Source organism: Musa acuminata, chromosome BXJ1-10, assembly GCF_036884655.1.
Source record: "Musa acuminata AAA Group cultivar baxijiao chromosome BXJ1-10, Cavendish_Baxijiao_AAA, whole genome shotgun sequence".
Lineage (NCBI taxonomy): Eukaryota > Viridiplantae > Streptophyta > Magnoliopsida > Zingiberales > Musaceae > Musa > Musa acuminata.
In genome coordinates, this window is record NC_088336.1 from 23585068 (window position 1) to 23612848 (window position 27781).

Sequence of the window (27781 nt, forward strand, 5' to 3'; positions counted from 1 at the left end):
AATGTGGTGGCCTCGTTTCTCTCTCCCAAATTGAGGTTAGACCTCCTTCGCGACAATCTCTCAACCTTTATGAATTTACCTTGTGAATCGAACCTCAACCCAAGAAGATGAGCTCGCCAAGGAAGGCCAAATGAAGGGAAACTCTTTCACGATCCTGAGAAGTATGGCGAGCGTCAACGTCGACCTTGAAGAAGGAGAAGGGAACAGCGAGCGGAATGGTGTGATAGAAAGAATCAAGCATGTAACTCCTTCCTTCCTTCTTTCGTTCCTACATTCCTCTCTCTCGTCTGTTGCATGGCTGATGATGACAGAATGATCACAAGGGTCATTCTCAATCGCATCAATCCAATGTGTTTTCCGGCTTCTCTCACTGACATGAAGACTTGTGCCATTTCCAAACCGAAGTGCTGCAAGCAAAACAAGTTACAGGTGTGCTTTTGCGGTGGGATCATCCTTTGCTGTGGTGGTTTATTTGGTGCAGATGATAGCTACTACCCTCGGATGGTCACGTACGTCACTCGTCGTCTCACTGCTCTGCCACTGTAGCCCAGTCGAACAAGCAAATAAGTCTCGAAGAGGATCGCAGGTTTAAATCAACGTGTTGAAGTCATCCAGGAAACCTATGCAGACTGAGTTGGACAGAACGGATTGTAATAAGGAAATGAACAATCGAGGATGGGATGTAATGATTAGGCAAATTTATATTATCTCAATAAGATGATGATTATAATAAGAAACTATGTGTCATCATTGGATGTTATTTATGTCATCATATAGTTTACATAGTAATTTAATTATATAATAAATCAATTTTGTTAGTGAACCTTTACGTCGTGGCCGAGGTGTCAACACTGCTCGGTCCAATCCCTGATGTACAAGATTGCCCGCGTGGATGCTCGGGTGGCGAGGGCGAGCATTGGGTCAAGTCGGGTTAGAGCCTCGTCCCTCGAGCCCTGTCTTTTCTTTTGACGAATGGCCTACTTCTCTGTCATTGGGTTTCTATACGTAGATCGAGGTCGGGAGGGGGATTTCCCGACTCGACCCTTCCGAAACTTAAGTTAGCTTTTGGTGAAATGTGATAGAGTTGAGTACGAAGTCCCCCTCCTTCCTGATTAAGGAGGGTTAGCTTTTATACTTGTTATGACCATGCGAATGTATCGACTACCATACGTAGCACACAGAGCACTGCTATAAAGGAGAATCTCGATGGATCCCTTCAGGGCACTGACTCCATATCTCAGCTCTGCTACGCCAACACCAGTTGTTTGTTTGCCCACCTACCAAATAGAGAGCAGAAAAGAAGAGGAAGATGATTTTGGTGAAGGAAATCGCTGATTCAGAGCCTTCAATTACATACATCATGAGAGACAAGACACCGAGAGAAGAGGGATCAAATCGATCGGCATAATGGAGAATACCACTAATGAACTGTCCTAAAGCAATTCCACGCATTAGCAAAGGAGTATAACGAAGGAGAAAGGGGGAAAAAAGGAGTGTAAAAGTGGAAATACCACCAAAAGCTGGTCGTCAGCCTTACACAATTAGAAAGACTCAAAATTCTTCCAAGCCATAGCCTTAAGTTGGGGATGACAAAATGAAGGGAAAATTTGCTCTATTCACCAATCTTGATTGATAATCATACTTACATTTTAAGGATTTTATGATAAATAACAAAATGCAAAAAGCTTAATAGGGAAATACAGACATACGTATAGGTAAAAAATAACTATCATATGGAATAATTTAATGTTAAGATTGAAATCAAATAACATAAATCAATAATTAGGTCCGTGCATCTTTAGATGCTATGATCGATGGAATACCTCTATTTGATCTGATAATGTACCATAGTCACATCTGTCAGTCAATCGTAGAAAATAACAACATCCATATGCAAAAATTCTAGGTTTATTTTCTCCTCTCTTACTATATTTCATATGACTATTTTGATTGATGGACTATGGATATATGGAGAGATCTTTAATTTATAATCTAAAGAAAAAAAAATTAAAAAAGTTCATGACATATGATATATTAAACGGATATAGTTATATCTTTTTTTGCATATTAATATGCAAAAGAAGAACGAAGACATGTATTACTTACAACTGGGGGACGTAGGAAGAATCAATTGGTCAACACTTAATATCGGAGATTTAGAGCAAACGATAAAGGTCACAATATGTCTTTTATATGCAGAATACTCTCCTTTCGATAATTAATTGCAACCATGATTTGTTCATCACGATGAGACTTATCTACATGTACATGATCTTTATGTGCATGCATCTCTCACTAGTTTATATACATGATCTTAATGTGCATGCACTGACTTCGTACACTCAACACTTTCCATAGAAAAACCAAACCAATGCTTCATTAATGCATGCGTTTTCTGCCCATTAATTGATCTATGATATGGCTATGAGAAAAAAAAAAAGGAAGAAAAAGTAATTTTATGCACCAAAGACAAATCTACTTTTTGTCGGAAAAATATGCTTATATTCTATATATTTTCACTCCCTAGATGCAATGAATCTAACAATGGCTTGGACTATAAATTAGAGTATCAATGCTCAAGTTTGCTCAATCCATTCCTCTTTCTCACTATCATTTCTCTCTCTCTCAAGTAACAAGCTAGCTAGCTCTCACTGTCTTCTTTGTGATATATGTGATTGAAGGTAGAACGTGGAGCTTGTCTACATTGGAATTGGTGGAGTCTCTTTTCAAGGCTACTGCTAAGACATGGAGTTCCAACATGAGTTGGTGCAAAGATTACAATTTCCAAGTGTTTTCACTTTCTTACTACTCTATTTGTTGCATATGGTAGTCGACATATTCGCATGTTTATATTTATAGCTACATTTTCTTATTGCTTTGGCCATCGTAGCTTTATTTTAGATTTATAATTTTTTTATAGGTTGTTCATTAAATCGAGCTACGGTGAGCAAAGCAATAAGAGAATGTTGCTGCAAATATGACCATCCGGATTGATATGTCCATCACCATCTACACCAAATATTGTAATGAGGGATTAAAAAAATACTTATTTCTTGTGCTCTTAGTAGCGACAATATATCTCACCCCTTCGTAAGCTACCAAGTTGTGAGAGTAGAAAAAAAGAGATGCCAAATTGCTATATAGATGAGACAACACAAAAACTAACTCTCAATCATCGATTGTCATATTAGCATAAATTATTTGAAGAATATTTTCTAGTATGTATACATGTTATTCTCTAGAGTCATTAGGTATTAGAGTGGTTATATTGGGGATCCTCATCCGACATTGGATTTGGTGTAAGTTAAGCCCTCACATCTGACGTTGGGAGCATATCATATGGATCAAGAGGCTCCTGATGCAACTCAAATCCGAACTGGGTTAGACTAGTCCAATGTTTCATATCAATCATTAATTTTCTCTTATACTAAGCATACAAGGTCCCAAGTAAAGAATAAGAAGGAAAAGGGTCAATATTCTAATATAGACAAACACCATTTTAGTATCCTCAATCATATATATCATAGAGAAAGTGGTCAATTAGCAAAATTAAATCTTATGAAAAATTTATTATACATCAAGAGCAAATCAATCTATAATATATATATATTTTCATAAGATTCAATTTTTAATAATGCCGCCATCGACCTCTTTCTTATGATATACTGATCGAAGACAACAACATGATGTCTATATTGGAATATCGGCCTTCTTCTTTTTTGTTCTTTAATCGGGAGCATGTATGCTTGATAGGAGGAAAGATTGATGATTAACGTAGAATATTCAATTAATTTGATTTGGAGTTCAAGTCATTGTTAGATTTATTGTCCTATTCATCAAACATAAATACTTTTCCATCAGAGTCAATTATTATTTTTCTTAAAATTATATGAGAAATTAAGTAACGAGCAAAAACACAAAAACTTAGTGTTTAGTCTCTCTATGTGAAGTAAGTGCAAAGTGCAAAATTGTATTTGTCCACGTATTTATTTTCTTGTATAAATCAAATGATCACTAAATTATATTATAATAAATAATAAATTAGTAAGATATTGCTCATTTAACAGCCACATTATTTTTCTTCCTTTTTGATTCATCAAAAATCCGAAATCGACCCCCTAAAGCATGGGAATAAATTTTGAATATGTAAATCTCATAGAATGAATACTGTCCTAATTTATTCGGTTTGAATGTCTTTTTTTTTTTCCTTTGTTTTTATTCTTCGTTTCATCTAAATTGATAAGAAAGATTCTTATTCAATAACGTAAGATGTTATTAGTGCATACACAAAAGAACATGAATATGAAATCTCATCCTCGTATTTATATGTACTGATCAAAATGTTTAATCTAAAATTTAATCATTATCATTACTGTATGAATACGAATATGAATATGATCGTGAAGTGTTTCGAATAAAAAACTATCAATTTCTAAATCAGAATCGAATTGAGTCCCTTTTGGTTTCAAACTTATTAGAATACGAACTGCTAGTAATCCCTTTTGGTTTCTAAATCGGATTCAGCACTTGAGCTACCAAATAAAGGGGAAGAAAAACTAAATAAAAAGGAAGAAGACTTTGAGCTACCAAGAAATGACCAACGCATCACTCTTCATTTTCTTGGGGACACACCGTACTACGAACCTTACGATCCCCACCCCCTTCTTCTTTATTATGGTATCGAAGGAGACACATATTATTTTATCTTGACATATATGCACCTGTGTCCATCCCACAATTACATTTTGTACATTTGTCTCTTTTCCCTTCCAATGGGTGTCCATGAAAAATATTTAATAAACAAAATTAAATTAAAATAAAATAAAAGATAGAAAAGTATGTATCAAATCAAATAATAACAGTGAGAAATTAGTGGTTCATTTCATATCAATGTTTAGTAATAGGGTAAATTTACGGGGGCGTATACGTAATTTCGTAATCGGGCGGGGGGTGAATGTGACAATTAAACGCGTAGACTCGGGCAGCAGTACGTATGCAATTTATCCTAAATAATTGGGGCGCCCGCAGTCAACGACGCGACGGGATCACCCCGTCCCTTGGGAACGCCCTCTCCCACATACCACCTCTCTGTCCCGCTGCTTTATTCCCTCCCCCGCAGAAGAACCCTCTCCATCTTCTTCTTCTTCTTCTTCTTTTCTGGCGGATGATGGTGGGGATGGATCCGTATGACGCGTCGTTCTGGATGGACTTCCTGCGGGGGATGCTGAAGCCGGTGGCGGCGCTGGCGGTGGTGCTCATGGCGGTGGCCCTCTCCTTCACCCAGAAGCTCAAGCTCGAGGGCGAGATAGTCTACGCCATCGCCCGCGCCTTCCTCCAGCTGTCCATCATCGGCTTCGTCCTCCAGTTCATCTTCACCCAGAAGAACGCCGTCTGGATCATCCTGGCCTACTTGTTCATGGTACCATCCCGTTATCCTATCGGAACAAATCGAAGCTTTTGGTGGTCTAGATCCGTCACATTTCTTATTCTTTGTGGGAGATGGTTCTAAATTCCCAATTGACAAGCTCAAAAATCGGATTTTTAGACTGCTTAGGTTCGAAAGATGCAATTTTTAGAGTGAAGTGGGAGCCAAATGAACCGAACTGCAATTCCGCACTTCCACAGACTTGCTTTGAGGCCATCCTGCTGCCGAACTGATCGATATGCATTTACAGGTATCTGTTGCTGGCTATACAGCAGGTCAGCGTGCCAAGCATGTGCCTCGAGGAAAGTACATAGCTGGAATCTCCATTTTGGCTGGCACAGCAGTGACGATGCTCCTGCTTGTTGTGCTCAACGTCTTCCCCTTCACTCCACGATACATCATTCCTGTGGCCGGCATGATGGTTGGTAACGCCATGACCGTAACCGGGGTCACCATGAAAAAGCTACGAGAAGATGTTAAAGTGCAGAAGAACCTGGTCGGCCTCTCGTCCCTGATTGCTCTTTGTTGTTCTCTTGATCTCGTTGTCATCTCTTCTCCTCTTTTGCAGGTGGAGACAGCGCTGGCTCTCGGTGCAACTCCTCGCCAAGCAACGTATCAGCAGGTCAAGAGGTCTCTGGTGATTGCGTTGTCCCCTGTCATAGACAACGCCAAGACAGTGGGACTCATCTCTCTCCCAGGTGCCATGACTGGCCTCATCATGGGCGGCGCGTCACCATTGGAGGCGATCCAGCTTCAGATTGTTGTCATGAACATGCTTATTGGGGCGTCCACGGTCAGCAGCATCTCGTCGACCTACTTGTGTTGGCCTGCTTTCTTCACGAAAGCTTACCAGCTGGAATACAAGGTCTTTGCCACTGATTAAGTATGAACTCTGTTTTCTTTTCACCGTGGAAAAGTATTTGTTGTCCCTGTTGTACTTGATGTTGATGCAATTAGATGAATGTAGAATGCTGAATTTTTGCTTTGCAAGGTGCTGTGTTCTTGGGTTTCAATCTTCTGGCCGTCTGATTTGACATCTTGGGCTTGGTTTCTGTTGAATGAATTGCTTTCTATTTTGTTCTGTCTTTGCTTTGCTTTAGATTTTCTTCAACTTTTTGGTGTTTTCCAGCTTGATATTCTATTGTCGAGATTGTGAATCTATTTCTGTACTCGAATTTAAGTAGATTTGATTGATGCATTCAGCTAAATGAAGAATTTTTGTGGATTTCAGTAGGTAATTTTACTCTGTTTATGATCTATTATATGCACTTCTAATCACCCTTTTGACAGAAAGATGGCATGTCTTTTGATTCTTCCAACTTTTCTGCATGTCTGTAACTAATTTCATGGTTGTCTATCTTACTGGGACTGAATCTTACATTTTGACTGACCTTTGAATCTTACATTTCGACTAACCTCCAATCATTGATCACAAATCACAATCTTTAAGATAATCTTTAACATTCTTGTTGTCTGTGTTCATTCTTGTTAACGTGTTCTTCCATTAGAAGAACTCGTTCTGAGACAGTGTTGGCTATCAGACATTTAAATGAATTAGATAAAACCTAATTGACCATATATCACCACCATAGTTGATCTAGTAAACTGTCTGAGATAGATCATGCAGATCTCAAGATAAATCGAAAATTTTCTTACAGAAGATTAGAGCATAAGCTCCTTAAATGTTATTATAACTACAAAGAAAGATTCCTTTCATTGGTTTAACGAAACCCAGCCCTCAGATCACTGTAATGTCGCTGAAATGCTGGATTCATGCATGCAAATATTGATTGCTTTTTAAGTTTTGTACCGAAAAGGAAGGACCTCAGTGGTATTCTGGCCTTACTTGAGAAGTGCTTCAAGGGTTGAGTATGGCTGCTTCTGGATCCAGACCATTCAGGATGCACATGAAGTTTGGTTAATTCTCTCTCAACTTCAGCTTGAAGATGCTTTGCATGACCTACTCCTACCTGCAGCTCATTAGCGACTTTGTTGTTCTCCTGTTGCATGTTGAGAACCTCTCCCTGAAACTTTGCAGCCTGGTAGGGAGTAAATTGGAGATCTTCACATTGTGTTCCTGCCTTTACAGCCCCAGCGATCTCCTCCTGTATGCCGCAAAGCGATGAGAATCTGCTTTGCAGTTCACCTCTTAACAATGTGCTTCCTTCCAGCCATACTTGAAGTTCACTCTTCAATGCTCTGAGCTGTGCAACAGTAGATGCAGACTCTGGTTGTGGAACCTGATCACTGTTGCTTCCTTCTTGGCTTATACTACTAGCCTTCATCTTCTCAACACTCATTTGTAGGTCTTCAAATTTGGTTTGGAGTTCTTGTATGTGATGCAATGATGCACTGAACCCTAGCCAGAACTGTAAGTTATCCTCAAGTAGTTCGTCTATATCTCTTCTGAACCTTTCTTCAATGGGTGAAGTGCCTTTTGGTTCACCAATTTGCTGCAAATTGCTGTCTTCTGCAAGGGGACTTCGTGTGTCTGCAACACCACCTCTTGTAACCTGAGAACACTCAGGGTTTGGTTCCTCTAGGATGAATGTGGGGAAGCAGGACATGCTTTCAGGTTTATGGTGACCGTTCCGACAATCTTCGATTCCAAATGGGGCATCTACCTTCCCATCTGAACTAGTCTTTGAAGAACCCAGCTGTAGTTTTAGTAAGCGAATCTCCTCATCTTTCACAGAATTGGCATTCTTCAATTCCCTTACCAGTGTCGTCATCTCACGAAGACAATCTTCAGTTTCCTTCTCCGCTTTGGAGAGCTTTTTCTTTGTTTCTTTGTAGCTTCGGAGGATTGACGTGTACTCAGCTAACAAAATCTTTTCTCTACCTTCTAAAGTGTTCAGAAGTAATTGTTGCAAGTCGAGAGAATCCTCTTTCTCTCCAAGTTGAGTTTCTTGGTTAGTACCTGTGTGAATGCTAACATGTGCTTGCGATGACTCTTGTACCGCGGACTCAGTTCCCTTGTTTAGGTCCTCAGTGTTTGTGGAATTGCTACTGATGTCAGGGCCTGCAGCCAACTGCGAGTGATCATCATTGATAGAATGAACATGAATCTCATCAACTATTTCATGGATTTCAGTTACTTCTTTAACTTCACATTCTGTCACTTCATTGCAATAGGAGGAAATGTCATCCTCCATGGATCCACTGGCAGCATGAGCATCATTTTGGTGTGAAGGGACCTGCAGCTTTTCAGAAATATCCCTGAAGCTATTGTAGGTTTCACGAAAATTCTGAAGTAGAATAATTTCTTCTTCTTGGATATTTTTCTGAAGAGGTTCTACTCTATTTAGCTCTGCTTCAGCTTGCTTCAACTTGTTTGTCAATTCATTTGAGTCATCAATCAGAATCATCTTCTCCTCTTCCAAGCTCTGCAGATACTTCTCAAGCTCATTGTTTTCTGAACTCAGTCTACTAATCTGCGCAGTTTGTGTTGACATTGTGAGTTCCAAACTGGTTATTCTGTTAACAAGCTCATCAATTTTTTCTGCAATTTCCTCTACAGAAATATCAGGATTCTTTTCAAGATATTCTTTAACCTTCTCACACAGTGACTGCAACTCTATCCGATCGGTTAAATCGCAAGTCTCCTTCTCCACATTTACTGTGATGGAGTTTCTCTCTGGATTTTCATCAGAATCCCCTGTAAGAGTCTGAAATCGACCTAACCTGCCATTAAAATCCTTCAACTTCTTTTTAGCAGCCTTAATTCTTTCCGACTCTAACTTCGCTTGCTCCATTGATTTGTTTTGCTGTTCATGCAAACTGACTATTGCGTCCTCGGAGGATTTGAGGGCTGTTGCTGTCATCAAGGCCCGGGCTTCGTTATCTTCGATAACTGCACTGGTGCTGAACTCATCTTGCAAGCAGCAAACCTCCTCTTGCATCTCAGTTATCTTCTTCTCAATCTCCCAATATTTTGCTATTCCACCCTCATAGGAGCTTTTGATGAACTCTTTCTCAGTCTGCAGAACTAGGATTGTTTTCTGAAGCTTACTTATCTCTTCTTGTGCCTTGTCCTTGTTCAATGGAGTATCACTCCTTTGCTGCATCTTCTTTAGGGATGATTGGCTTTCTCTTCTTTTGTTCATTAAGCCATCTACTGTTGGCTTATGAACTTTTCTGGGATCAATGGGAGTGATTGCTTTCGGAAAATTCTCATCCTCTTCCTCTAGCATGGCATACTGGACTTGATCGGGAAAAGCAGTTGCTATGGTGTGGTTGGCCTTGTGCAACTCTCCTGAAATGTGGTCATATCTTTCAGCCAGTGCTCTGTATGCCCTGTAGGCTTCTTCAACAAAGCTTACCAACTCTGGTCTCCTTTTGAAGTACATCTCTGCCCTCCTAGCGAAGGAATCAGCATCTTCTTCAATTAACTTAAGCATGGTTTTTACTCTCTCATCCATCTCTGCATTTAAAGTATCAAATATGTCATATCAGAAAGATCAATCATGGCTTGTGAGTTCCACAACCAAATATACTTTCATAACATGCCTCTTGTAATCATCACTATAGAAGGATTTGTGAAGAAATATCTATTATCCACAAGTATCATCTAGCTACAATGTTCATTAGATACTAGCATACAATGTTCAGAAATAAAGGTCAAAAGATCAGAATATCCCATATAAATTTCAATCAGGAAGAAACATTATGATCTTTTTATAGAAATCCTGAACACCAGTGTGATCAATCATTTCACAACCTCCTTTTTAATTTCAGCAGTTAAATAAGGGTGAAATATTACTTCATTGACTTGATATATTAGGACTTTTTCTTCACCATTAAGACAGTAGAACAACAACTCTCCTTTATTCTTCAATTTGTTCGTTTGAGCCATAAAACTTATATACAATCTTAGGTACATCCTACAGAAAAGCTCTCCTTCATAATGGAAACCAGAGGACAAACTCAAAAGAAAACCATCAATTTCGATATGACCGGAAAAAAAAAGCTGCCTTTTTTTGTCATGGATCTGAAGCTAGCAAAACATCTACAAGCAACATCATACTTTGAGGATAGTCACAGAGTTTTCCATGGCTGATGTGAAACTAATGGTACATCTGGAATTTATTTGAATCGGAAGATAGAGGATCTCAACTTGTTCTACAGATAGCCCTTTCATTTAGCGTTGTCTGAGAAACTTAGTCATCAGCTTGACTCATCACTGTTCAGAAATTTAGATGACATCTGCAAACTTTCTGACATCTCTAACGATTCTTATCCATTGCAAACTGTTGACAACCAGTGCTTCACAATTGCAAAGCTCTGTGTTCGAGACATCAATTAGATTCTTTGCGATGTTTCATCAAACAACTTGCAATCACTCTCTTTTAGGAAATCAACCTACAACAGAAGATTACTCAACCATGCATGACAAAAGACGGATATTTTAGTCGAAGAGGAGACAAGACCTTGGAGGTTGTTGTCGAGCCATTTCGACTGCTTCGTCCGGATGTGGCTCGCCCACCACCACGAGTACGCATTGGTCGCAGCTCTCCGCAACATCTTCAGCTCCCTGGCTCTCCACCTCTCTCTTCTTTCTCTCCCCCCTCCTGTTAAATCGGGATGTTGTTGATGACAATGGATCAAAGGACGTGCATGAACAAGGGACAGACTCAAGGGAAGAAGACGAGGGTGTGTGTTTGGAGAAAAAGAGGGGCTGTGGGAGGATTAGAGAAGCCATCATTCCACATAGCCGCGCTGGCTTTTGGAGATGAAAAAGAAATGGGATCGGAGGAGATCGTTGAGGTGCAACGCACGTCGGGAGCAGTATCGAGATTTCCCTGCATGCGGCGCACGTAGAGTTTTGGTGCACGCAAACTGCTTTCTTGGAATATTCTATGGGTATGTTGAAGTGGCCGGCCCATGATTTCATGTGGGCCGTCGGCCGAGCCGTAACAGTTGACATATTTGATCTATTTGTTATTCCGGCCCGGTTTATTCGGTCCGTTAGACCCAAAAAGACCGCAATTATTGTGCTAGCTTCGCAGCTAATCCCGCCCTTTCACGGCGTCATCCGTCCCTCGATCGAACGGTAGACACATCGCCACCGCTGAAAACGAACGGCGGAGGACGATGGGCATCTACATCTATATATACACATGTATACCCCCAAAAATGTTAGAAGAGGAGCCCTAAGCGTGGTTTCGATTTCGCAGTGTTTGGGTTGTCGAGCCGCTCTCCGACTTTGAAGGTAACAACTTCTCCCTCTTCCGCCCGTCTTATTTGCTTCTGTTGTTCCGTGGTAAATCTGTCTCTTGAAGCCTTAAAGATTTTTCTCTTCTACATGATTGCGATTCTTGCAATCTTGATCGGTGTAAGTCTTGGTTTTTTTCTTGCCCTAAAAAGGGCTAGAAGGAGAGAAGACTGATTTTTTTAGTGTTTTTTTCTTCGATCCGAAGGTAATTTCTTCTCTCTCTTGCGCCCCCGATCTTATTTTCTTCTGTTGTTCCGTGGTAAATCTCTCTATTCTATCCTCTTAGTCGAGGATATAGATTTTTCTCTTTAATTCGACCGCGATTCTTGGAATCTGATCGTTGTAAGTCTTGGTTTTTCTTGCCCTAAAAATGGCGAGGGCACATGGATAGTTTGGTAGTTTGGTTTCTCCGATCCGAAGGCAACGTCTTTTCTCTCTGGCGCCCCCGATTTTGTCTTCTGTTGTTTCGTGGTAGAATTCTCTCTTGGTATCCTCTCGTTGGAGGATATAGATGTTTCTCTTCCAATCGAACGGTGTTCCCGGAATCTTGATCGGGACAAGTCTTGGTTTTTCATGCCCTAAAAAGTGCGGAAAGACAGATGGTTCGTTTTGTAGTTTCATTGCTCCGATCTGAAGGTAAAAGCCTCTCTCTCTCTCTCTCTCGTGCGCTCCTGAACTTATTTTCTTCTGTTGTTCCAAGGTAAATCTCTCTATTGGTATCCTCTTAGTTTAAGATTTAGATGTTTCCCTTTTAGTCGATCGTGATTCATGGAATCTTGATAAGTCTTGGTTTTTTGTTACCTTAAGAAGAGCGAGAACGACATAATGGTTGGTTTTGTAGTCTCATTTTTCTGACCCGAAGGTAACGGTCTCTCTCTCTTGCCTTCCCGAGCTTATTTTCTTCTATTGTTCCTGGTAAATCTCTCTATTCGTAATCCTTAGTCGAGGATGTAGATGTTTCTCTTACTCGATCGTGATTCTTGCAATCTTGATCGTAAGTCTTGGTATTACTTTCCCTAAAATAGGCGAGATGGTTTGTTTTTAGTTTCTTTATTTGTTGTAGATTACATGAGTTTGATTGTAGAATTGCTTTATGTCATATCTAAAAAGGCTATAAAGAAAGGTGATTGATTGTTGAAGGTATAAAGGTGTATCTTTTAGCCGATCCCTGAACTTTATCCTTATCTTGAGGGAATCTTGATTGGTGTAAGTCTTGTTTCTTGATTGAGGTAACGGGAGGAGCGGAACTGTTGAATTTCTAGACTATTCCTTTTTGTCAAAGATTCACCCATGTGGATTTGATAGGTTGTGATGCCCGTCTCATATTTGAGCAGAGCGAGGAAAAATGGTTGGTTCTTTTGGATTATTTTTTGAGGGTTGAAGTTTAGATCATCCTAAAATGGTGAGAAATGAAGATGGTTGGTTTTGTTGATGTGCCTGCTGAATACTTAGTAACTCTCATAAAAGATTCTCGTAGATGGAGTCATCGAAGCTAGTATCCCTTTAATTTCTTCATCACTTGGTCAATTTTGACAACTGTATTACTCAAAATAACAATTATATTACCTGTGGCATGGGTGGACTTGAGCCTTAAGGTACCATGAAGCATTTGGATTTCGTAAATAAAAATCTTTCAGATAATGTTTAGTGGTTATTTGAAACTACTCCTATAGGGAAGATGCTGAGTGGTCATACTTGAGCAGCTATTGAACTTGTTTTCAACACTTCTGAGGTAAATAATTGTTATTTTGAGTAATACAGTTGTCAAAATTGACCAAGTGACGAAGAAATTGAAGGGATACTAGCTTCCATGACTCCATCTACGAGAATCTTTTATGAGAGTTACTAAGTATTCAGCAGGCATCCCTTTAATTTCTTCATCACTTGGTCAATTTTATCAACTGTATTACTCGAAATAACAATTATACTTAAGCAGCTATTGAACTTGTTTTCAACACTTCTTAGGTCAATAAAGCTAGCATCCCTTTAATTTCTTCATCACTTGGTCAATTTTGTCAACTGTATTACTCGAAATAGCAATTATATTACCTGTGGCATGGGTGGACTTGGGTCTTAAGGTACCATGAAGCATTTGGTTTTTGTAAATAAAAATCTTTCAGATAATGTTGAGAAGTTATTTGAAACTATTCCTATAAGGAAGATACTGAGTCGTCATACTTGAGCAGGTAGAGTACTTGTTTTCAACGCTTCTTAGGTCAATAAAGCTTGAAAAAATGATTAGATAAGAAGCTTCTGAGTGACTAGTCTCTCACATAAGGTCATGTATGTATATCACTGGTTTGTGTAGCATAACATGTGACAAGCTTGCAGCTTAGGATTGACTTTAAGCGTTGATGATTTGAGGAAAACTCTAGATATTGTTGAAACAATCATATCTTGGCAATGGTTAGTTGTAAATCCTCATTCTTTGATGATATGTTTCAGTGCATTATTTTATCCATATAAAATAATGTAATTAGATTATGAACGAAGGTCATATAAAAGGTGAATGTAAGTGGTTGAATTTGGGTCTGTCGTTGTAAAAAAAGGTAATGTCAAACAAATGGAGACAAATTTTTAAAACTATATCCTAATGTTTTGTCAGAAATGTTATATGATACCAATCATGGGGCGATGATCATAATTGTGGTTTTGCATTTTCTGGAACATGTTGGTGTGAGGTAAATATGATACTGTATCATAGTGTTCTGCACTAGCATGTGTTTATTCATGTGTTAACACAAAACCATGACGATACTGGTGGTAGGATGCTTTACCAACTATTATTTTCATTTACTTGTGATTTGTGATCATATATTGTTTACATAATTTTGCTGAGATTTTCTGCTTTGCGTTCTTTATATTTGTCTTTTGGTCTTATGAGATGACATGTTGGTCATTTTACTTGTGGCAGTACAAAGATGCCTCGCTATGTCTTTTGGTCTTATGAGATGACATGTTGGCCATTTTACTTGTGGCAGTACAAAGATGCCTCGCTATGATGACCGCCATGGTAACACACGTTTGTACGTTGGTCGAATATCATATCGAACCCGTTCCCGTGATCTTGAAGACCTTTTCAGCAGATATGGAAGGTAATATATCCAAGATGAAAATTTTAATTGACCATAAAAGGATAATTATTATTTGTGATGTGGTAAAGCACATAGGAGGTGACTAGTATTCAGATGTTCTACTTGTCATGGGCTTAATATATATTCACTCTTTTGTTTCCCTGTGTTTAAAAATGCCTGAAAGCTGATGCCTTTACAATTATCATGGCTTTTGGCATCATAAAACATCTTGCATCTACCAAAAATACGCACGGTCCAAACTTTCATTCTGTCATGAAACTATTTGAATTCTGTTCTTTGTTGGTTCTGGATTTCTTTTTGTTTGCAGCTTAGAATGTTTCAGATTGGTTAGTGGGTGGCTTGTTAAGGTGTGGTGAGCTAGGCAGCCTAAATTCTTATTCTAGTGTCTTTTTTAAAACACTGAACCGACCCAGCCTCATGTGTGTTTTAACTTGAATGATCTTGTTGAAGGTTTTTGGGTTTTTTGCCCGACTTGGAGGTCTTTGGTGGGAGGGGTGCCCTTGGTGGATTTGATGGCTATCCTTCCAAGTATATAGGAGACTTTGGCGATTCTTTCTCTAGTGCCATAGCGTGTTTTTCTGGAAATCACATTACCGAGTGGTGTTTAGTTCATCTTCTGAGGGCTGAAGTAACATACCATTTGGTATTTAAGTCCTGATGGCCTTACTCTTTCTGGCAACCATTTATGCAGAGTACGAAATGTGGATATGAAGCGTGACTTCGCCTTTGTTGTATGTACAACTCAACTACCCTTCTTAAAGTTTTAACTACTTTAGTTGTGTTGATGGTCTCATGAAGTATTTTATGTTTGTTAGTCATTCCTAACTAGATTGTTCAAATGAGTCCACCTTGTATTTGTCCTTGCTTGTCATATTGCAGGAATTCAGTGATCCTCGAGATGCTGATGATGCTAGACACAGTCTAGATGGAAGGGAGTTTGATGGAAGTCGTATTATAGTGGAATTTGCAAGGGGGGTAAGAAGTAAATGATTTATAACTGTAATCTATATGTTTAGTATGCTTGGTCTTCAGTGTCATGGGTAATATTGTCATCATAACATTTTCTTGAACTTCCACTTCAGTTCATGCTAATGTAAACTCTAAAACCTTCAATTATTGATGCAGGGTCCTCGTGGACCTGGAGGTTCTCGTGACCATGCAGGAAGAGGACCTCCTCCTGGTTCTGGCCGCTGCTTCAATTGTGGAATTGATGGGCACTGGGCTCGTGACTGCAAAGCAGGAGACTGGAAAAACAGGTGTTATCGCTGTGGAGAGGGAGGTCATGTAGAAAGAAATTGCCAGAATAGTCCTAGAAATCTGAGGTCATGGAGTGTATTTCATTATCATCATGATCGAGATATCTTGCATGCTTTCATCTGGTTCACAAATAATTGACACTTGTTAGCATTTCAGACGTGGGCGAAGTTATTCACGATCACCTTCTCGCCGTGGTAGGAGCAGGAGTCGAAGCTATAGCAGAAGCCGCAGTTACAGGTAAACGATATGGATTGTAGGTTAATCAAATTGGTGTTCTACCTAAAATTTAAAGAACTATAATAGACTGTTGCATTTATTTATATGGCAGCTTCTGTGTTTTCATATTTATTTTGAAATCACATGACCCAAGTATAGTGATTAAGATGCAATTTTTTTACCTTGTTGCTATTGAAATAGACATTGAGGTGCTTTCTTTACGCCTATTGATTGTATTATGTGTATTGCCACTTCCATAGGTGTCCTGATTTCTTGGTAGATAGTTCACTTGCTTAATTTGGATTCGTTTTTTAGTGTCTACTTACCTATATAATTATATTACTATTCAATGGATCAATTATTTTTTTTGTTTTCTTTTTCTTTTGGGGGGCAGCATATCATAGCATGAATATATAATTTTATATATTTTTGTGGGAGGTGCTTTGTATTTTTTTGGAGCTTATCTCATGGTGCTTTGTGAGCTTAATTTATATTTCCTCTAAGCAACACTAGAGCAACATATGAAAAGAATATATTAACTAGTCTTCTACATGTCACAATATTGTATCAGTGCAAAAACTCAACATCAGTTCATTCAGATCAGTGGGATTGGAGCTAGCTAAGACTCATAAATTTTTATTGTAACTAGCTAAGACAATTACTATTGTAACTTGTGACAATTACAATTACTATTGTATCTTTTTGGTGGTTTGTGTTGATTATTTTCTACAACAAGTTCTCGTATCCTAATTCACCTTGATTAAAAGTTTGCTCCTTGTTACATTTGTTATGTTGCTTATGTGCCATAGTATTAGTGTGTACCTTTTTGGTGGTTTGTGTTGATTATTTTCTACAATAAGTTCTCATATCTAGTTCAACTTGATTAGAAGTTTCTCCTTATTACATTTGTTATGTTGCTTATGTGCCATAGTATTTATGAGAATTAAACCTCGTATTTTCAGCCGTTCGAGATCTCCTGGCAGAGATGGACGAGGTGTAGACCGTGAGAATGGTTGGAGATCAAGGAGTCCGCAATACAGCAGGAGCCCGAGGAAGAGTCCACCTTTAAAGGAGAGGAAACACAGCCCCTCTCCTGATGTTAGCAGGAGCCCAAAGGGCAGGATGAGCCCTCCACTAAAAGAGGAAGCCGAGCGCAATGGGTCTGACTATGATCAGAGCCCTCGGAGGGGAAACAGCAGGAGTCACAGCAGGAGTCCCATGAGCCAAGAGAGGGAGAGTCCTCGGAGCAGGAGGTACAGAAGCCCTCCACCAAAGGAGGAAGCTGAGGTCAATATTGCCGACTATGATCAAAGCCCGCGGAGAGGAAACAGCAGGAGTCCTATGAACCAAGAGAGGGAGAGTCCTCGGAGGGGAAACAGCAGGAGTCACAGTAGGAGTCCTATGAGCCAAGAGAGGGAGAGGGAGAGTCCCCGGAGCAGGAGGTATGAGAGCCCGGCTGCTAATGGGGGAAGCCCTAGCCCCAGGGACTCCGCCGGTGACAACAAACGTTATGCTTCACCCAGGGGCAGCGAGTCTCCTCCAAGCTGACTTGGGTTTCTAGCGGTTGCGTGGAACCCTGGTTTTTTATTACCATTGCTGCTGATCCCACTGAAACTTAGTTACAATTGTGGGTTGTTTAATATCGTCTGAGACTTGGGAGATGCTTATTTATTATGAGGTTGCTTAGTTTGTGATATCCACAGGGGACCATAACTTTTCTTGTTAAAAGGAGACCTGGAACTTGTTGCCGCAGATCCTTTTACCAGGTTGCTTAATCGATCCTCTAGCAGGTAATGATGGTTTCTGCCGTTCATTTATTCCTTGTTCTGTGCATCCTGTTGGGTTATGTATAGACTCGGGGGATGCTTAAACAATTTCAATCAGCTTAAATCCTGTTCGCCTAATTCGATTGAGTTTAGGTGTACAGTCACACCTTGAACCAATTTGATCGAGTAAAATAATTACATCAGAACAATGAGATTTGAAATACTTATCAAGAGTCGATTCCAACCTTCCACGAAATAAACACACAGTGCTCCACGGAATCGTGTGCTCTGTGTTGTTTGTACTGTGATCGAGTTCTGTAGTACCACACTATTCTTCTTATCCGAAAATATAAGAAACACGTCGCTCTCAGCTTTACCGCCAATTTCAACGCATTACAAGGAAAAGAAATCTGGGAAGTTTCCCGCTGCTTTCCGTAGTCGAGATGAGATGGACACCCATCCCTTCCCCGGGGCCCACCACGCAGCTTGTCACCGCGGAGACGACTTGGGGGCCCGGAATCCGGGGACGGGTGTCGTAACATGGACGTCTGCCAGCGCGTCTACCGAACCTTAAGCCGGTAAACCACGTTATGCTTCACCCCACCATGTGCAGGGAATAACAAGCCTCTTCCCCTTCCCTTGCTTGCCTTGCGATCACCGTCGCCAATCGCATGGAAGGTAACTCCGGGGGTACGCAATTTTAAAGGTGATAAAGATCCGTGTTGGACCGGACACCACGGTCTTTAAAACGAAGGGGAAACCCACGAAAGGGCATGCAACATTCGCGGAAACCCTCGAGGCGGGATCATCTATTTCGTTCCTCGCTTCGTCGTTGCGGCGGCCGGTTTTTCTCTCCTTCTCTGGGTGGAGTGTCATCTAGTCAGGTAACGCCGATTATGTCCTTCTTCGCTTTAGTCGATCCTTTTGTTCTTCCTTCTCCTCTTGTCCTTTTCTTCTTCTTCTTTCTCCTTTTCTTTCTGGATTTTGTGGTTTATTTTTTGAGAAAGAGTATCTGGTTTCATGAAATATGTGGTTACGGATCGGATGACCGAATGAATCGATCTCTCTCACCCTGAACCCACTCCGGGTCTTCATTGTCAGTGTTTATTTCGGAAAGTTGGGAGTCTTTGAGATTGGGGCGTGGAAGGTGGGCGCCTGATGTCTCATCCGCGGTCCTGGATCTGGGATTGTTGACGTTGTGAAGTCATATCCTGCAGATGGTGTTGGTGGTGATTTTCACTGACCAATCGAAGACCGATATTTGCGGAGTGCTTGTAGACACATGGTGATAGTTTTGCCGATTGGTTTGACTGATTTATCCTTGAAATCTGGCTGCTTGACAAAATCAAGAGATCAGCTTGTGGCGTTTTGTCGACTAGAAGGAAGAAAAAGGAGGGGCCTTTGTGGTGGCTGCGGCTGCTCTTTATCTGAATGGAAAATTCTTTTTTTCTAAGTGGCCAACAGAAGGAAGCTTTGTTTTTTGATCCGTGATAATTGTGTTGTCGATCGATTACGAAGCTGGAAATATGACTAAAGATTGTGGTTTTGGGCTAAGAAAAGGCATCACTCGTTAATCCTCTCTGGTAGTACTGCATCTGACTAAGGTGGAGGAGTTGGTGGGCGAAAAGCTTCATGGAGCTCTGCTATATGGTCTGAATGTAAGTAACGAAATAGATTTGGGGAATTTTTTAATTACGAGAAATATTTTGGTTTTATAACCTTAAAGGCACCCTGGTACATCTCAGTTTTTTTGTGCTTCTGATACTACTTTGTTAATGACTTGTGTTTTCATTTAGTGTGTCTCCATGTTCTCGGCTTTGTTGGAGTTATATAACGGCGTTCTCTCTGAGATCTTTGGTGGCAAAGGCACAATTATTTTAGTAAATGCAACAGAAAATCTTGGACACCTTAATTACATTATTGATCAATACAGGACCTTGATCTTTTGTTTTCTACTGGTTGTTTATCATTTCTGAGATTGCAGGTATTTAGAAGTTTCAGTTAAGAACTATGCAGGAAATTTGAGAATTTATAGTTGGATTTATGTTTTATAGCCCATGGTTACTAAATTGTTCATCAGATTAAGCAAAGGTCAGCTTTTGCGTGCTATTTTGACAACACAACAACAACTCATGCCCTTGTTAGATGTGAGTGCAGACAGACAACACGGGGAACCATTGATTGGTCCAGTTCATATTCTAGAGAATTGGAAACATTTCCTTCTTTACTTTTGGAAGGTTTGCATGAGAAAACATACGGTATACTGTCCCTTTGTTAGATGCGAGTGCAGACAGACAACACAGGGAACCATTGATTGGTTCAGTTCATATTCTAGAGAATTGGAAACATTTCCTTGTTTACTTTTGGAAGGTTTGCATGAAAAAACATACATTATACTGTCAGCTTTGTGTGGATGATGAAGTAACTGGTACATTTACAGGTTACTCGGTGTGAAAGCATGTAAAATTTTGTGTTGTAAATGCATATTTCATCTTGTGCAGTTAAATGGTTTAAGAGAATAAAAACAGGGCTGCTGAATGGCAAGGATTATGGAGATAAGAAAACATCACATGCCATCTTCAGTTGAGTGGCCTTGATACTAGCGGGCATCTTTTCTCAGAAATGTAATTGGGGAATTCAAGTCATGATAACTCTTTGATAAATCTATGTTGATACTCGAACTCATTTAAACTTTCAAGTCAAATAAATCTCCGTAACACATATGAACTGTCAAATTGAATTTGGCCTTATCTTCTAGCTGATTATTGGTGGTTAACGCAAAAGAAAAATAAGGTTAATTATATCCTTTGGCTATCTCATATTTACTTGTTCTGTTGATTGCATGGTCCTTGAATCAAGAGAATTGATCTAGACTTCCCAGGTCAGGGCTATGGAAGTTTTTTGCCAGATTTCACCTTTCTTAGAAATTTTAATACTTAAATTAGGTTGTTGCTGCTTCATAATTTTTTAAATTGTTTTATTCTTTCCTTACAACCATTTTGCTATTATGTCAGGCAGTGAATCTCAGGTGCTTCATTTCCTTTTTCCACTGCATCAAAGAGAACTGGAGGATATTCTGTCCAGGAAAAATTTGAAGATATGCCAGAATCAGACAATAATAAGGTTTTCTTATGATGCATTGAGTATAAACTGTGTAGAGACATGATGTTTCTTGAGAATTAACCTTTTGATATTTCTGTTGGCAGTTTGGACATGATCTTACATCTCGCAATTCTAGCAACTCTATGTCAGGTGTGCCTATCAAGAAAAGGCTATTTCGTTTGACTCAACATTCATCTCCTATTCCTCAAGAACCAGATGTACCTGGACAAGATTGTGGGCCCATGTGCCTTGAACCAGAATCTACTACTACAGATAATTTAACTCATCCAACTTTTACCATACTGCCTGAGCCACCTGCATATAAGGAGGATATTGAAATGAAATCTTCAAGTGTTAAATATGCATACCTACCAAATTCTCTATGGCAATTGACATCATCTTTAGATGCAAAAAATAATACACACAACTTGGTTAATCAAGTGAGAGCCGAAACATGTTCGTCAGATCTTCCCCTGGCTCCTCAGAAAACATTTAGTGAAACAAATGCAAAGGTTTGTGCTGCTAACAGTGTGACCAGGTTAAATTTGGATTTGAATATTCCGGTCAATGTGTGGGATGCTGCTGTGAATGGATCTGTTATTGAATGTAATATGCACAAAGTGTTGAATGACAGTGATAAGTGTCAAGAAAAGCTTGAGGCATGCACTAAACAGACAATTCCTCTGAGAATTAATGGGTCTGATGTAACGCCGGCAAAGGCTGTTTCTGGGAGAGGTCATTACGATCAGAGGTTATCCAATTTAGGGATGCCTGCTGAAAAGCATAAGAGTGCAGATCTTGGATTAGATTTGCAGCTTAAACCCCCGGGCAGACGAGAATTATGCATTAATTGGAGTGCTGTTGCTCCTGATCTAAGCTTGTCTTTGAGAGGAAATGTATCAAATTCATCAAAGAATATAAAGCCAGAACCATATACAGGCAAAAGTGATAAGGACTCTATGAATTGTCATCTGGGTAAACCAAATATTGTAGGTTTAGGACATGTAAAACCTGAACCAAGTAACCAAAATTATCAGGATGAAACTGCCAAAAAGACTTTTGCCAGTGACCAGAAACAAGAAGCCAGGAGTTTAGTAAAAATGGAGCCACCTAAAGATCAATCTAGAGAGTTCTACAATAGACCTGCCGTTGGAATGCTCAACACAGAGTCGGACAACAATAAACCAACACAGCATATGGAAGTCTCAGGTACAGTTGAAGCCATAGATTTAAATTCTGTCATTGTTCCTGTTGAAAAGGTTTGTGAAGTTGATGGCTTGGTGATGATTGTTAATACAAACATAAACACAGATCAAAGAACTTGTGTGGCCTCAGCTTCTGTTGTAAATTCATCTTATGTTGAATCTTGTAAAGTTGAGGAGACACTTAATAGCACTTGTAATCTTGAACACGAGGAAGGAAGTGCTACAAAGGGAGCAGATCTAAATGCAGATTCTGTCGTTTTGGGTGTTAAGGAGAACCTGGTGGGCTATGTAAATTCTGAAGATTTTTGCATGCCTTCTGATCCATATCATGAATCTGCCGGACCTGTGGCATTGGATGGTATGTCTGAAGGTTGTGCAGAATTGGATTGCTCAGATGGTGAGTATTACATATCATCAAAATCGGTTGCAGAAGGTAAACTTCATTTGGATTCCGCAGGAGAGACTTTAGTAGGTGAGAAAAAGCAGGAAAGCATGGGTGTATCTTCTGAGATTCAAGAAAATTCTGCCGACAGTCAATCCCCATATGATAGTCCTCATTTTCATAGAGATGAAGTTCTTACACATGGAGCTGACACTGGTGATTTTAAAAACAGGAATATTCTCCTTCATGGGGCAATTGAGTCTTCCTGCGATGAAGGAGAGAAAGCAGATAAAGATAGGGATCTTGTCCCTTATGGAGCGATCGAGTCTTCCAGTGTGGAACGAGAGAAAGCAGATAGTAAGATTGCTGCCAGCTCAACTGCCCCAGAGGATGTTACTTTTACTTTCAAGATGCCATCGACTTTGGTGGTCAGTAATGAAACACAGTTACAAGTTTCGGATGCAAGGACTAGTCGTAGTGATGAAACTTCTGATGGCAATTTGTGCAATGATAAAAATGATACAGGCTCTAGTTTAACAACTGATTTGCTCGAGTCATCAGGTGGGAGGGTGCCAACAGTTTCAAGTGGGACAAGACCTACAAAACCATCGGAAAAAGCAAATAGGAAGGTAAAAGGCTCACTCATAAAGTCAAGGTCTGCTGGATCATCCAGCTCAGAAGTTGTGAAAACTAGCAAGGACGATATAAGTAGCCAACAGGTTAAAGCTAAAGAGGCTGATGTACCTGTTAGTAATCCGTTGTCATCAGAGCTGGAGTTAGATACCAATGGTCTGGCTGATCAGCATGTTGATAATATGGGTAAATCTAATCAGATTAGGAAGGTAAGTTCATTAGTTACCAACAAGTCATCCTTTGAAAAGATGAAATTGAGTTCCTCTAGGCTAGTTATTTCACAAACTGACAGGGTAGGGTTGATCGATAAATCACACAGATGGGAGAGGTCACACTCCCAAGGTTGCAGGTGATGGTCCTCTCTAGTCTCTCCTTTCTGGATTTATTTTACGTTGCAATTTGCAGGTCATGTTTATGTTTCTCTTCTTGGATTTCAGGGGTGAGAGGTGCAATGATAGGTTTCTGAAATACAGAAGCAATGATAAAGATCAACCGACTCGAAAACGTAGTTATGGTTTGGTGAACACCAGAAGGGATGGCAACCAAATGAGTGTTTATGGTCGAGATTCTGGCCCTCGATATGCACCAAAAGTTAACGATTCAAAAGGTTACAGATTTTTTAGGCCTTGTAGCGACCAAGAGGGTCCCTTGAGAATTGTGGCGGATGCTTCTGTTGGAAGTACTGGTAACAGCTTCAGAAGATTCATGGATGATGAGCAACCACATAGGACTCGTTTTCCATATAGGAGGCATTCTCCTGGGGCCTGTGATAGAGGTGTTCAAATTTCTGGCCGCCCCTCAAGGGAAGTCAGTCCCAGCAGGTCCGCTGGGAGACATGTTCCAGACATTCCCATCAGTTGCTTGCCAAATGAAATGATAGACCCCTTTTTATATGCAGACCCATGTGTGAAATATGAGCAAGCTGAGAATCATTCCATGTGGAGAGAAAGAAGCCTTTCACCTACTCAGAGGAGGGGTACTCCCATACATTTTCCCCGAATGCGCTCTCCTTATCAGTTTTCTCCACCTCGAAGATCACCTGACATGGGTTACGGGGGACATCCGGAATTGATGCAACACAGGTCGCCACCAGTTGTCAAAATTGACCAGATGCGATCACCTCCACGACGCCTTTGTTTACCAGAATATGCGATGGTCAGAAATGATTTGCCTCACTCTCGCCTGCCTAATGACATGAGAGAAATGCAAGAACTGGATTTGCCAAGGCCTGGTAGGGGCTCTCAAAGGAACATCAGGAGGTTTGATTTGAGTGATCAACAAGAAGTTACAGAGGATTACTTTGGATCTTTGCACTTTGCCCAGCCTCTTCCACTTGCACATGCAGAAGATGAGCTTCTGGCTAGAAGGAAGTTTGATGCCAATTGTTCTTATCAACGGTCTTATGGAGATCACCACCCCGTAGGTGGTGATAGGGAGGAGCCTTTTCTCTATCCTGGTGACTGTAGTCCTGCTAGATGTAGTCCTGCTAGACCTGTGAGGTTTTACCCCAAAAGAGAAGGCTTCTCCAATAGAGTCAGCCTAAGGAGCCCTGTGATGCGAATGAAAAATCAACTGGGAAGCACCACAAACAGATCAAGAAGTATGGCTGAACAAGAAGATTATAGAAACCGAAGCCAACCAGCATGGCGTGACGATAGTTTTAACGACATTCGGCTAAAGAAGAGAAGAGTCTAACAGTGAGATGTGTCATTTTCGGTGACTAGGCTGCCTGCTGGTCATTTAATAACAAATCCTGCTGTACAGTTCTGGAACCACACTGACTTGTATAGTTCTTGCTGACAAGATTAACTTGGACTTGAAGAAGCACAAAAGGCGGGCCTTGACAAATCTTCCTTGTATAGTTCTACCACATGGACTAAAAGGTTATGTCAGACGTTTAAGATTGAGAGCTAGCGGTCTGTGGCAGCCATCTGTTCTGGCTCAAGCAACACTACCACTCTTCTTGCTATATTCGATAGGTTGCCATTTTTATCTAATTTATCACAGAGCTGATTCACACATACATCCCGATATCTGCTATGGTGATTGAGCAATGCCCTGCTTTGTCGATGACGTCTTGAATCTGGAGGATGAGAACAATGCAGGTATCTTGTATACTGCACATTGCATAAATGAACCTGACCATGGCAGTTTCCTTCCACATCTGCTGCTGTTTTTTGATTGCTTGCTCATCACCTTGGCCGGTGGGTTTACGACTGGAAAGGAAATCGAATTCCTTGGTAGTTGAATGGATTGTTGGTTGGCATTGTCTGCCTGGAATTATAAGCAATTTCTTCATGCAGTGATGGCTCGGAGGATATAAAATGGAAAGTAGTAATCATCCAAACAAGTTGAGCTTGGTTGGTCTCCTAATAAACTTGAATTGAGCAAGTGAATAGACTGACATGCCTTTAAATTGCGAATTACGTTGTTAGACTGGCAGTAACAGCCCTTCAAGGCGCGCCGAACACATTGCAATCTCTCCTGCAACCTGTCTTTGCTGTGTATTATGCTTGATGAGAAAGGACAGCAGCAGAAATGATAGTAACGATGTGGTGGCGTATACTCTAATCGTGGAAGCTCTTCTACGGCAGAACGAGGAAGCAGCAGTGTCACCACTGGTCGAGCACGATGACTTGCGAACTGTTATTTATCGATCATTTTCCCTCATTAAATATACATGAAAAGGAGAAATAAAGGAAGCTTCATCCAACTTATCGAGAAAGAAATAACACAATGAAAGACGATTCCTTGCTGACAGTGGCCGGCAAATTCTCCCCCTTCTTACTCCTTGCGGACCGTGTGGAAGTGCTCCGGCGAGAGGTGGAGCAGCTCATGCACTAATAACAATAAGTGGCTTGCAGCCGTTTCCATCTCCCAAATCCAATGTCTCAGTTTTCTCCGACAGATGACTGTAGCAAAGCCAACAGAGTGAGGTGTCGATGAGCCAGCAATTGGAAGTCCGTGGCATGCTTGCCATGGTGCTTACTCTAGTGACGAGTACACGAATTCGTGGCATGTGAATCTTTCCACCCTTAAATCCCCCAGAGGAATACACAGACTGTGTCACAGTCACACGTAAGAAACACACTGAGAAAGGCAAACGTTCACGTGATGAATGCTTCCTCCTTATCTACCTCTCGTTGGTTCTTGTTTGGTTCTCCATCGTAAGGAGCCTTCCACTCCAGAGGAGGAGAGGAGGGAGCCATGAGCTTCGGGAGCAAGTCTTCTGTGAGCTGCGCAGACGCTCGTTGGCCGGTTAGACCAAGCTACAAGTGGCCGGAGTCCGACGCCGAGTTCGTGAAGTCGATGGCAGGAAGAAGGGGTGAAAGAGGCAGCCATCGCGATGGGAGGAAGAAGTGGAGTCCGAGTCCGATGGTGGTGGATAGCTATTCCTGCCGGCAGATGTACCTGAGGAGCTACACCTTCTCCAAGGAGGAGACTGTCACGGAGAAGGCACGGCAGTGCCTCGGGAAAGTCAAGGAGCGAGCTGCTCTTCTGTTCCCTTTTCTCCAGCAGAATTCTGAGAGCGGCAATGAAATGAACGGACGTAACAGCAGGAGGAAGAAGAAGAAGAAGAAGAAGGGTTGCGGAACAGACAGGAAGCTGAGAGAGTTCTCCTACTCGGCACTGTTCTCCATTTTCTACCGATTCCTCTTGTGCACCACTGGCGTCGAAATTGCTGACCGAAGATAAACCAACGTGTTAATTTTGCTAGATCTCTCTCCATACAAGTACAAATTTGTTCTATGTATTCTCAGAAGCTGGTGTTTTGTATCTGTGTATCGTACTAAAATATCAGAATTAAGAGTCGCAATATTACTTTTATACTCTGCAGCTTTTGAAGAACTCGATAAGAACTCCTTGCAGAAGTTGTCATTACACATCCTATTTCAAGTTGTTCCAAGGATGAAATATTATACATTCAATTTGTATCATCCTTTATAAGTGCTGTCCGTGTAAGCCTCTGAGATAAACATACAGATTCTCTCTCTCTCTCTCTCTCTCTCTCTCTAAAACACATCACACCAATTCTGCTTATTTAGTGAGAAGCATGCATGAACATCTCTTTTTGTGTGGCGGCCAACAAAAGTTGTGGAAGATCTCATGGACCGTCTTATGTGCAGCTTAGAAGAGGCTGCTCGCATAGTGCCCACTGGAGAACGTTCTTGTTGATGTGCCTCACATGGTCACAAAGTGTTTGATCCTACATCTGTCCTTATTTGATTCTCGGCAACAAGTCTTGTTAAGCTTTCTTCTCATGGTTCGAATACGTCTGTGAAACTCGAGCTTTCCCCTTCCATTGTAACCCGATCGGTTGGTATCTCACAGTTCGATTGTTTTATATGTAATTAAAACTGGTTTCATTACTTAGATTTGTGTGGGGTGAGATACTGGAGATTAAGTTTCGAGTTCCAAAGATGATTCGTGTTGTCCATCAATCATCTCACTCTCGCTATTCAGATGGAAAGGATGGAAAATCCAA

The 27781-nt window shown here is 40.6% G+C and overlaps 5 protein-coding genes across 12 annotated transcripts; 4 read left to right on the plus strand and 1 right to left on the minus strand.

Annotated features, from left to right (window-relative positions):
- Positions 1-5034: 5034 nt before the first annotated feature.
- LOC104000932 (UPF0014 membrane protein STAR2) lies at positions 5035-6438 on the plus strand. The gene is made up of 3 exons (XM_009423089.3): positions 5035-5419; positions 5676-5921; positions 5994-6438. The coding sequence occupies exons 1-3, from the start codon at positions 5165-5167 to the stop codon at positions 6306-6308; spliced, it is 816 nt and encodes a 271-aa protein (XP_009421364.1). The 5' UTR covers positions 5035-5164; the 3' UTR covers positions 6309-6438.
- Positions 6439-7013: 575 nt separating this feature from the next.
- Positions 7014-11230, minus strand: LOC104000997 (protein NETWORKED 2D-like). Its single transcript, XM_009423163.3, has 2 exons — positions 10855-11230; positions 7014-9848 (listed from the first exon to the last, which is right to left on the minus strand). Exons 1-2 carry the CDS (start codon positions 10946-10948, stop codon positions 7147-7149), a joined length of 2796 nt encoding a protein of 931 aa, XP_009421438.2. The 5' UTR covers positions 10949-11230; the 3' UTR covers positions 7014-7146.
- Positions 11231-11479: 249 nt separating this feature from the next.
- LOC135585908 (serine/arginine-rich splicing factor RS2Z32-like) lies at positions 11480-17959 on the plus strand. 3 transcript variants are annotated; one of them, XM_065086737.1, is made up of 7 exons: positions 11480-11636; positions 14621-14734; positions 15426-15465; positions 15614-15709; positions 15860-16056; positions 16148-16228; positions 17170-17959. In XM_065086737.1, exons 2-7 carry the CDS (start codon positions 14628-14630, stop codon positions 17753-17755), a joined length of 1107 nt encoding a protein of 368 aa, XP_064942809.1. In that variant the 5' UTR covers positions 11480-11636; positions 14621-14627; the 3' UTR covers positions 17756-17959. The 3 variants fall into 3 exon arrangements, with proteins under 3 accessions (XP_064942809.1, XP_064942810.1, XP_064942811.1); XM_065086738.1 differs by having other exon boundaries at positions 11496-11636; positions 14554-14734; XM_065086739.1 differs by lacking the exon at positions 11480-11636 and having other exon boundaries at positions 15185-15465.
- A 657-nt stretch (positions 17960-18616) lies between these two features.
- On the plus strand, positions 18617-27123 carry LOC135583248 (uncharacterized). Of its 6 annotated transcripts, none has more exons than XM_065086741.1 (5): positions 18617-18857; positions 19075-19631; positions 20988-21096; positions 21180-23644; positions 23733-27123. In XM_065086741.1, the coding sequence occupies exons 3-5, from the start codon at positions 21073-21075 to the stop codon at positions 24988-24990; spliced, it is 3747 nt and encodes a 1248-aa protein (XP_064942813.1). In that variant the 5' UTR covers positions 18617-18857; positions 19075-19631; positions 20988-21072; the 3' UTR covers positions 24991-27123. The 6 variants fall into 6 exon arrangements, with proteins under 6 accessions (XP_064942813.1, XP_064942815.1, XP_064942812.1 ...); XM_065086743.1 differs by having other exon boundaries at positions 19191-19631; XM_065086740.1 differs by having other exon boundaries at positions 18617-19631.
- LOC135594773 (uncharacterized) lies at positions 26503-26991 on the plus strand. Its single transcript, XM_065085282.1, has one exon. The coding sequence runs from the start codon at positions 26503-26505 to the stop codon at positions 26989-26991; it is 489 nt and encodes a 162-aa protein (XP_064941354.1).
- Positions 27124-27781: the final 658 nt, after the last annotated feature.